General features: G+C 45.4%; 1 protein-coding gene across 1 annotated transcript in view; it reads right to left on the reverse strand.

The window, feature by feature from the left end:
- The window catches only part of CCDC6 (coiled-coil domain containing 6), a 120,189-nt gene extending 108,813 nt beyond the window's left edge, over positions 1-11,376 (reverse strand). The window contains exon 1 of the mRNA XM_003903922.5: positions 10,141-11,376. Coding sequence (XP_003903971.1) covers positions 10,141-10,443 — 303 coding nt within the window. The 5' untranslated portion in view covers positions 10,444-11,376. The remainder of the gene's footprint in view (positions 1-10,140) is intronic.
- Positions 11,377-11,576: the final 200 nt, after the last annotated feature.

Raw genomic sequence — 11,576 nt, forward strand, 5'->3', positions numbered from 1 at the left:
AAATTAAATGCATACATTTCATTAAAAATAAAAAATAAAAAGCAACCATCATCTGTGAGGTGTTGAGGGGAAGGTATCGGGGGGAAGACCCTTCCCTCCTGGAGGACAAGCTCTCGCCATGGGTTATTCCCTCATCCAGCATCTGGGGGCTTATTGGCACCAAGCCAGAGCTCGGCATAGGGCTAGGGCACTGCGCATTTGCTGAGTGATAGAAAAAGAACCATATATGGGACAGCTAACAGGCAGTACAAACTTAATTAAATAAGACATCAACACTTAAGGTCTAAATTTATAACTTCAAGACCAGGACAGTAAAAAGCAGCTAGCAGCTTTTGTAGACCAGAGTAAGTCTTTCTTAAAAAAAAAAAAAAATTAAAAGTCACTAGGAATAGAGGTTTGCCAGGGAGGAAAAAATGGGTATTATTATTTCATGGGTACAGAGTTTCCATTTGGGATGACGAAAAGTTCTGGAGATGGAGAATGGTGATGTTTGCAAAACACTGTGAATGTATTTAAAGCCACTGAATTGTATACTTACAAATGGTTAAAATGGTGCATTGTATGTTGTATATGTTTTTACCACAAAAAAAAAAAAAAAGCAAAAAAAGTCACTGGTACTCTTCTTTGGGTACCTAAGGTATTTCTCAATATAAACTCCGTGCATGCAAGGTTCAAAATGGCATAAAATAGTTAATATACTTTTCAAGTGACATAAACCCTTACCAGGTAGTGATTTGAACCTGAAAAAGTCTAACTCTACTTTATGGAGAATACACTTAAAACAATACTCTTTGGTTAACAAAAGCATTAAAATCACCTAGTCAATTTTTTCCTCAAAGATTAGCGGGGCTACTAAATGAAGTGAAGACACAATGTTTTGACTCAATAAATGTTTTTGTTTAGATAAACTCTGGTCTAGTGAAGAACTCCACCCCATAAAAAACATCTCTCAGTAGAATAAGTTATCATTTCAGTTGGTATATTAGGATAATTTCTTTTTTCTTTTTTTTTTTTGAGATGGAGTTTCACTCCTGTTGCCCAGGCTAGAGTGCAGTGCAATGGCGCAATCTTGGCTCACTGCAACCTCCGCCTCCTGGGTTCAAGCGATTCTCCTGCCTCAGCTTCCCGAGTAGCTGGGATTACATGCCCGGCTAATTTTTTGTATTTTTAGTAGAGAAGGGGTTTCTCCATGTTGGTCAGGCTGGTCTCGAACTCCCGACCTCAGGAGATCCACCCGCCTTGGCCCCCCCCAAAGTGCTCGGATTACAAGTGTGAGCCATTGCACCCGGTCTATTAGGATAATTTTTAAAAAGTCAAGCTTACATACAAGTTTTCTATATGAAACTCTAGGTATAATTATTTTTCTCTCAAATCTGTCCCTTTTAGCCTCTCTAAATCAATCTCGACAAGCAGATAGCACAAAAGACTCAAACTGTTCACTTATAGAAGCAACACATGAAATGTTTAACACAGGTAACTAGATTTCTAAGAATTTTCTTTAGTTCACCCGTAATCCCTGCTGCTTTCATTCTTTTACCCTCTTCCTTCCTCCTATGGAAAACTTTTTGAATGATGACCTATGCCTGGCTGAACATCCCAACTCTGCTCTGCGGTACCAAGTGGCCTCATCTGATCCTCAGTGCCCTGAGATGCCCTGGTGAGCATTACCCAGATCACTCTGGACACACACCTGGCACCGCCAAGGCTGGATTGATCTGGAACAGATGCATGGAAGATTAGCCCATCAATCAGCACAGCTTTTGTAAAAAACTAGAATTCAAAATTGCCTATAAAATAGTACCTCTAATTTTACTGCAAGAAGTCTTTGCTTTTGGATAGTTTCAGATTAAAAACTTGAGAAATTCAGTCTATCCACCATTATTCCACGAAAGAAACACTGGTAGGCCTCAGAGTATAACAGGAATAGAGGGAAAAAACCACCTAGATAATTTCCATGTACTGACAGATGCAGATTATGAAATTAAAATACCAATGACATTTCTTTTCAATCATCACCACATAAAAACGAAAATTAAAAACAAACCAAAAGCCTCCCGGTGCCACCTCAGCATAAATTGAGCAACAGCTCTCCCCATCTCTGCCTTACAAAATAAACTACAAGCTAATTAAACTACGAATGAATGTGATACACTGTTTTCCTTAAAGATATTCGCAGAGATAAATGAACTTCATTTGGGAAGCTACAAGGTAAAATTCCCCTCCCTGGGAACCCCTACAGGAGTCGGCCTAAGCTTCCCTTCCTGCGTCCATGTGGGTGTTGGTTCCTTCTGCATGCACTGCACAAGCCCCAAAGCTGGAGAGAAAGACTGTTTCCCTCTGCTCTGTATTCCCTACAGCACCAGGCCAGTGCCAGGCTGAATGAAAGTCTAGTATTATCCTCGCTATGCTACTGGGAGAGCCCTAACATTCCTTTTGGATATTTCTATCTAGCACACAGTATTATAAGCACTTGACGGCTGAATCCTGCTTCTTTGAGGCTATATTTATTTTATTTATTACATGCCATTTTGTACCTTACTGAACAAACAAAGGCAGGGGCAGAGACGGAGACCAGAAAACCTCCCAGCAAAAAAACAAATAAGTATTGTAATGAACTGTAATCATTACATTGCACTCCATATGTCTGATCTAGGAAACAATAAGTAAAGGGGAGGGTTAATTCTAAATGACCATCAATCATATTGTTAACCCTTTTTAAAAGAATACTTATCCCTAAAGAGAGAACCTACATGAAGTGACCTTTGCAATTTACTGGTATCAGGGTTGGAATAAACTTCACAGCTGTGGATTTCACAGCCATAAAAGATAAGAAAATTTGACAGCCTTGGAGAAGTAGGAAGTATCTGCAAGTTAACCCCACGCCAAGATCCTGACAATTAAAAATATTTTCCAGAGGATTAGTTCCTCTGTCAAGAAAAATTGCAACCACCACCAAGCAGGAACATACTGAACCTGTGAACATTTACTCTGCCAACTTTGACAATAATATACCTGAAAACAACCACATTGTGATTGAAAACAAAAAGCAACACCTACCCACTAAGGAAAAAAGTATACAGAGGGAACAGAAAAGATTACTATTATTCCTTACTCAGCCTGACTGCAGTTCGGTAGTTTGTATTAGCATTTTGAAGTGTAAACACAATTATTTTGGCAAGGCATGATTTAAGGAAAACACACACACACAAATACACTGTGGTGACACTTGTGTCTCTGCAAGACACAAGCAGACATAAGAATTCAACAATCCCCCTACCCTGTTTTCAGATGCTTCCCCCATCACTGCTACAAGTCACCAGTATTTATTTGCATTAATGCATCCTCCTGCAATGGGCCAGAGTTGTTTCCCAGTGGGGCATTTCAACATTAAAGAGTCATAGGAAACACCTGGAATGATCTGTCACCATCACCAAAACCAAAGCAGCAAATCTGAACACTTCCAACGGGGCTACTTTGTCCTTCAAGCCTTACTCAGAAACACTTAGAAAGGAGAACCTGAAAATACTTTGTCCTCTTTCAGATAAAATGTTATCAGGAGCACCCAGGTATATGCTACAAGGTAGCCCACATCATCCAAAGCAAGAAGGCAAGGGCACACTGATTGCAGTGGTCCCCCAAAGTATACAATGTATCCATTCACATATCTGGTCTGTTTCATCAACTATGGTAAAGAAAGTCTTTGCTGTTGTGGCAGGGGAGTGGCTCTATGAAGACAAGGTCCTGGAGAGAGTGTTGGCACCTTCATGGCAGAAAGAAACAAGTACACACACACCCGTGCCTCTGGAGCCAGCTCAACAAATTTCTGAGCGTTTTCCCCATGCCAAGCGCTGAGGAATGCGATGAACAAGGCAAATTCTGCCCCCAAAGAAATTTACACATGAACTGGGAAAGATCTCTGCAGTCAAGTGTCAGTGACAGAGGGAGGTCTGCGGCACCACGTAAGCAGGTGCATACCCCAGTGTGTGGCTGACAAAGAGGAAGTATCAGGGCATACCAGGAAGGGGTTCAGGTGAAGAAGGCAATACAGTCTACTTCAACTAACAAAGTAGAAAGGAGGGGAGGAATACAGAAGAACATTTCAGGGGACGAGGGGCACCACTGAGGAGCCAGAGGAAACCTACTGAAGTTCTGGGTGCTAGTAGTAAAGGAGTGAAGTGAGAGCTTAGAGAATGCACCCTGGGCTAAATGCATGTAAGGGGTGTGGCTGTGAAGCAAGGAGGACATTCCAATCATGCAGAGCCTAGTAAACCACCAGAAGGTTTACCTGAATCCAAGGGCAATGGGGAGTCAGTGAATATTTGTAAGCAAGCAATGGCTACCTCCGATTTTTGCTGTAGACCAGCCTCTCTGGTCCCGAACAAGAGTCACCACAAACCAGATACTGTGGATTCTCTAATGATTCCCCATCTCTAGCAAATAGGACAGCACTGTAAAAGACTGTCATGACCTTTAAAATTTTAGCTTTTGACTGGGCGTGGTAGCTCACGCCTGAAATCCTAGCACTTTGGGAGGCAGAGGTGGGTGGATCACTTTAGGCCAGGAGTTCCGAGACCAGCCTGGACAACATGGTAAATACCATCTCCACTAAAAATACAAAACTAGGCCGGGCGCGGTGGCTCAAGCCTGTAATCCCAGCACTTTGGGAGGCCGAGACGGGCAGATCACGAGGTCAGGAGATCGAGACCATCCTGGCTAACACGGTGAAACCCTGTCTCTACTAAAAAATACAAAAACAAAAACTAGCCGGGCAAGGTGGCGGGCGCCTGTAGTCCCAGCTACTCGGGAGGCTGAGGCAGGAGAATGGCATAAACCCGGGAGGCGGAGCTTGCAGTGAGCTGAGATCAGGCCACTGCACTCCATCCAGGCGACAGAAGCAGACTCCGTCTCAAAAACAGATGGGCATGGTGGTTGCATACCTGCAGTCCCAGCTATTAGGGAGAACTGAGGCATGAGGGTACTGGAACCTGGGGCAGGAGTTGCAGTGACCTGAGATCCTACACTGTACTCAGTCACAGGTAACAAGAGTAAAAGCTGTCACAAAACAAAAACAAAAACAAAAAAGTTTTTTAAAATTAAGTACAAATAGAATATATGAAACACACAGAAGATACTTACAAATGTGAAAAACTCGTAAATGCTGAAGAAATATGAGAAAGGCCTCTTTAAGACGACTTGTGTACAGTTAGACCTAACTGTGAGGTCATATTTTCCTCAAAGTTGTGTCTAAAGTTGGGTGTTTCCATAAGAATCTAAGAAATACTTTTCTAAACGGGGGGAAAAAGATATCACACTCTCATCGTCACATTTATAAAGGCAATATCGATTTGTATCTTCAGAGTCTGACAGAAGTCTTAAAAATTGAAAATAACATATTAGGCTTCCAGAGTAAATAATCCAAGACATACAACATCAACTATATGGCAGTTTTTACCAGTTAATGAAACCATTACACTGATGTTTAAAATAGCCAGGTTTTCTAATCATGCCAGACCAACATATTTTTTTCTATTATAACTTCAAAACAGCTTGTACTTCTGTATTTCCCTAAACTTCTACAATAAAGGATTAATTTTACAGTCAGAGAGACACTTACATATCAGTGATTTATTATAGGCCGTGATTTCCAAACCAAACACATACCAAAGGTCTGAAACTGCCTAGAAGAGGTACACACCCTAGAGAACCACCTGAGGCCCTGCTTATACACGGAGAATGCCAGCAACTAGTTGAGAACTTTGAAGCCATCCAATTACTGCCCACAACTGCATTTCCTCACCTTCTCTAAGACCACCACCCCACGATAACCCTCACTACACTGAATCATATAATTCACAGTCATATTCTCACTCATAGGACAAACAAACAGATCTGGCCTAACATACAAAAGCTACTCAAAAAGGTGACTATGCATTTGTTTATTTCCCCCACTCCAAAAAAAAGAAATTATGATCTGTAATCAGGAGCCTGATTCCCCTGCTGACTTAATGGGGAAAATTGAATACTCACTCAAAATATTCTATTCCACTTTTAACCCCCAAATAAAATGGCCTAGGGCAGGCTATAACTCACAGGTGCACCAGGCACTTGTGGACACGACTGAAAGACTTCTTACAGTTGATTCTCTCCCACAGATGATGTTTACCACTGTTGTACAGATACTGAGAACACAGGCCCATGAAACTAGTCCTTCATTAAATGGGTAGTTTGACCAGAATAGCCACTTACATACCAGAAGAGACCATTGGTTAAGAGCTTCTATTAGCCTTTGGACTTGGCTTTAAAAAGGGCATAACAGAGATATTACTATACACCTATTGGAATGGTCAAAATCCAGAACACTGACAACAGCAAATGTTGGTGAGCAACAGCAACTCTTTTTTTTTTTTTTTTTTGAGACGTTGTCTGGCTCTGTTGCCCAGGCTGGAGTGCAGTGGCGTGATGTTGGCTCACTGCAACCTCTGCCTCCTGGGTTCAAGCAATTCTCCTGCCTCAGTCTCCAGGGAGTCTGGGATTACAGGCATGCACCACCACCCCCAGCTAATTTTCTTGTACTTTTTTTTTTTAGTAGAGATGGAGTTTCACCATGTTGGCCAGGCTGGTCTTGAACTCTTGACCTCAGGTGATCCGCCTGCCTCGGTCTCCCCAAAGTGCTGGGATTACAGGTGTAAAACACGACGCCCGGCCCCGCAAAAGCAACTCTTACTCACTGTTGGTGGGAATGCAAAACAGTGCAGCTACTTTGGAAGACAGTTTGGCAATTTCTTATAAAACTAAACATACTCTTACCATATAATTCAGCAATCATGCGCTTTGGTATTTAAACAAATGAACTGATATCTTTCCAGACAAAACCCTGCACATGAATATTTCTAGCAGCTTTATTCATAATTGCCAAAAGGTGGAAACAACCAAGATGCCCTTCAGGAGGTGAATGGATAAATTATGATCCATCCAAACAATGAAATACTATTTAACCCTGAACAGAAACCAAGACATACGAGTTGGGGAACACAGAGGAAACTTAAATGCATTTACTAAGTGAAAAGGCTGCATACAGTATGATTCCAATTACATGACATTCTGGGAAAGGCAAAACTAAGGAGAGAGTAAAAAGATCAGTGGTTGCCAGGAGTTAGCAGGGAGGGAAAGATGAACAGAGCATGGAAGACTTCCAGGGCAGAAAAACTGCGTAATACTATAATGGTGGACATATGTCATTATACATTTGTCTAAACTCATAGAATATACAAGACCAAGTAAACTCTAGACTTTGGGTGATAATGATGTATCAATGTAGGTTCACTGACTAACAATGGACCACGATGATGTAAGACGCTGATGGTGGAGGAGGTCGTGCCTGTGTGAAGGCAAGGATTATGTGGGAAATTTCTGTACTTTATGTTCAGTGTTACTCTGAAGATAAAAGTGCTCTAAAAAGTAAAGTCTATTAAAAAAAACAAGTGGCGGCAGGGGGAGACTGTCTCTTCCCCAGGGAGTGACAAACAGGCAATGTGCCTTCCTGAACATGCTCAAGGAAAAAGAAGGCCACAATCACCTTTAGTGCCCAAGAACGTGAACATTAATATCACAATTGGAACTAAAAACAGCCAGAAAGGCAATTACCAGAATTATGGTACCATCTTCCCTTCAAATTAACAGTGAAAACTCTAACAGTGTTTTCACAGTGAAAAATCTAACAAGGTCTTCACTTAATTATCAGAAACTTCCTAGACTGCCACTAGCAAAGGTAATGCTTAAGTGAGCAATGTCAGGGATTGTACAGCTTAACCTTGATATAAACTACTAAAGTGTAGTTCAATGGACTCTCTGCATTCACAGACCAATTTCATGGAGTCACATACATTTCTCCTCCCACATTACATACCTGAGAGGTCAAACGTACCCCTACAGAATCTGGATCCTAGGTCAGTTAACACCTGCAAAATCTTGAAGGAATCTATTTCCTGCATTTATCATTCAGCTCCTCAGTAACAACTGCCAAGTATTAGGAAACCAGGCGAACCACAAGCACTTTTTTATTTGTCTCCCTGAATATATTAGTCAGAGATTAAAGAAGAACTGAGAGGCTTCTGGTACTTGTGCAGTGTCATCTAAAACAATTTTAACTTTACTCATTAACACCGCACGACATTTCACAAAGTATATTCGGCTGGATGTCAGTTTTAGTTAAGGGTAAGTGCTAAGAAAAAAAGCCACCACCTTATACACTTTTCGAGCTAAGTACTCAGAAGGCCTCTGGTTTGAAACACCGGGAATGAACACATTTGTTCCTGCAAAGCCAACATATGTAAGTACAGTTTACAAACCTACTTATAGTACGGTCGAAGTGACAAACAGATAACCCTTTGATAGTCTCTGCATCCCTCATTCCTCCCTCCCCAACAAAACCAGTCTGAATTGCCTACTGCATGCAAAAGGCTATTTCACTTCATGCAAGTTTTACTACTTTCCATGGTTCACAACCTCCAAGAGACTAACCCTCTCATTTACTAACTCAAATCTTAAATAAACTGCCTCCACCAACTTCCCTCTCTTCTTAACCCCCACTCAGCAAAGACATCTCTGTCAGCCAAGAAAGCTGCATAGGAGGCTTGGAAGTGGCTGCCTCTGCAAATTCCCCGCCCCCAACCCCCTTCCTACCAAAAGGGCAGTTCAAGAACTTTACCATCTCACATGCAAGTTGCTCCAATTCCATTCTGCAAAATTGGATTTGAACATGAAAAGTTTCTTTTTACAATCAACTGCTATTTAGGCTACTGATCACACTTAACCTGCAACTTGCTTTCTACACAAATTAAGAATGCCATCTAGTTCTCATGTATGAGCCAGCATTGGGGGTATACACACTTGCGCACATATATACACAGGCTCCTCCACCGAAGGCTATTTCCCGGCACAAGGGGCATCCTAAACTTGCCCCATTTCCAAGATGGGACCCTCCATCCCCAAATTCAACCCTTTTTCTTTATTTCAAAGTTCAGCCTAATCCGCTATTTTGCAGCAGCTATGGCCATTTATCCCCCTTGATTTCTTGACATTTTCTTCTCTCCTCCTGGCTGGGAAACTTCTGATTTGAATACAGTTGTCTGTGTGGGGATCCTGCATGTTAACGATGTGGTGAGCTGGCAGGGATGATAGGTGAGAGTACACAGTGTACTTTTTCTAGTTACATTTCGCCTCATCACTGCTATACGGGCCTTTCTAAAAGCCTGCCACACCAGGAGAGACCTGCAGACCCAAGCTTACCCTTTTCTGGGCAGCCTCCAGGGACCAGGTAGAAACAGAACTGATGGCCTGTTCTCCAGTATCTAGACTCAGAAGCAAGATACTCCTAATCACTCTACGAATGGAGCGAACACACGTACCTCTGGCTCAGCCAGGGAGTCACAGTGGCTACCCTTCCCCTGGTTTCGGCCCCAGCCCTGTCCAGGCCTGAATGCTGCACTCTCCTCGCAGTAAACCGTCCACCCTCCCACTCCAAGGCAAAGAGCTTCCAATGGAGGTGGGAGCATTAGCTTGGTACCCGCCCTTCCCTCTCGATCCTGGCCAGAAAACTCCACTTCCTGGATTCCCGGCCACTCTCTCCCGCCCCGTACCCGGGCGATCCAGCTAGTGCCGTCCAGATGCCAGCTTAGTACCCAGCCCAGCTGCGAACCCCCACACTCCGAGCCAGGCCCCAGTAAGAGATCCCAGCTTCCGCTCTCTCCCCCGGACTGGGGTTCCCCAGATTCTGGACGCACCCCTCAAGCATGCTAGAGCTGAAAAAAGTCCTACCCCGCCCCCCAGCCACGCCGCCAGCCTCCAGCCCAGTCCCGGAGGGGCCTCCTCTCCAGAGGCCAAAAGGGACCATGAATGGTTGCCACAGTAGCATTCCCCCGCACCGCGCAAGGGTCCTCAGCCCCCCGAGGAGGACAGACCCGCGTGGCCCCGAAAGGACACCTCCCTCTCCTCCCGGAGGCCAGCAGGTCCCCGCAGGGAGTGTGCTCTCAGAGGGTCCCCGGGAATCTGGGGAAGACTGGGGGTTGCCTGGATGCGGGTGCAGCCCCTCCCGGGCCGGGCGGAGGTTGGCGCTGCGGCGCGCCCCCGGGGGACACTCACGATGGTCACGCTGGCTTTGCGCAGGTCGCGGTTCTCCTCCTGCAGTGCCTTGCACTTCAGTTTGTAGGTCTCCAGCTCTATCTTCAGCACCTTGTTCTCTTGCTGCAGCGAGGCCAGGCGGTTGGTGAGCTCCTCCAGGCGGAACGGCGAGATGACAATGCCCCCCGACTTCCCACCGCCGCCGCCTCCCCCGCCGCCACCGCCGCCGCCCGAGGTCGACGAGCAGGACGACTGCATGGCGGCCGAGCTGCTGCTGTTGCCCCCCGCCCCGTCCGTGTCGCTCTCGCTGGCGCTGTCCGCCATGGCCGCGGCGGGCTGGGGAAAGAAGGAGGAGCAGCAGGGAGGCGGCGGCGGCGAAGGCCGGGCTGCGAATGAGTGGGCGCCGGGCGAGCACAGGGGAGCGCCGAGCTGAGCGCCTGGCACCAGGGCGCAGACTCGGAGCGGCGGCGAGAGAAAGAGAGGGCGCTTCCCGCTGCCAAGGGACCTCCTCTGCCAGAGAACAGAGACCCCGCCCGGGCTTGGGCAGTATTGCACTGGGGCTTGCTCCAGCCGGGCCGGGCGCGCTCGCTAGGCCGCCCAGCAGAGCTGGCTGAAAGCTCCGGGACCCGCCCGCCGCCGCCTGGTGACCACGGGCGGGCTGGGAACGCGCAGGCACTGCGGGTGCGGGAAAGCCAAGGACTGCCCCCGCACCACCAGCTCGCCAGCCACACGTGTTCCAAGGGAGGGCCTATGAGCCCCCTGGTCTAAGCCCGCGGCCGCCCAGCCTCTTCCGGGCTCGCGCCCGCCCCAAGAAAAAAGAAACCTGATGCTCCACCAGCCTCGCAGGTGCCGGGGACACGTGGAAAGGTCAGCCGGGCTCCGGCGCCCATCCTTTACCGTGTTGTGGCCCCATCTTCCGCCGACTGTGTGTGCGCGTGTCTCCCTCTATCTGTTTCACACATACACGCAGTTTTATATTATCAAAAGCAAGGTGTTTTTGACTGGGAAGGCTTGGATAAACCTAAGAGAACAAAGTTCCTCTACAAGAGGCCGAGGAGGATGAAACAACAGCAGCCACAGGTTAACCTTGTTAAGAAAGAATTTGCGGGAGAGACACACACCCCTTTTAATAACCTCATAAACCACACTGCGCTCAATTGTTTAAACAAGGTGCAACTGTTTTTTTTCTTTTTCTCTTTGCATTTTGCAAACATTTCCAGCACATGTCACGCAGTAGGATTAAGACAGTAACATTTATCTAATGAAGAAAAAAAAAAAAAGGAAAGCGAAACAGTTTTAGCAGAAGGTTGAAACACCTCTTTAAGTGCCAATTTTCCAAAGTAACTGCGGACATAACATTATGCTATACAAGTAGTAATGATTGAGTGAGAGTACAACATCACCCTTCTTTGCTATCCTCTTGCTCACTCCTAGAAAACTTTAGAATGTAAAAATAA

The sequence above is a fragment of the Papio anubis genome, chromosome 11, assembly GCF_008728515.1.
Source record: "Papio anubis isolate 15944 chromosome 11, Panubis1.0, whole genome shotgun sequence".
NCBI classification, from domain to species: domain Eukaryota; kingdom Metazoa; phylum Chordata; class Mammalia; order Primates; family Cercopithecidae; genus Papio; species Papio anubis.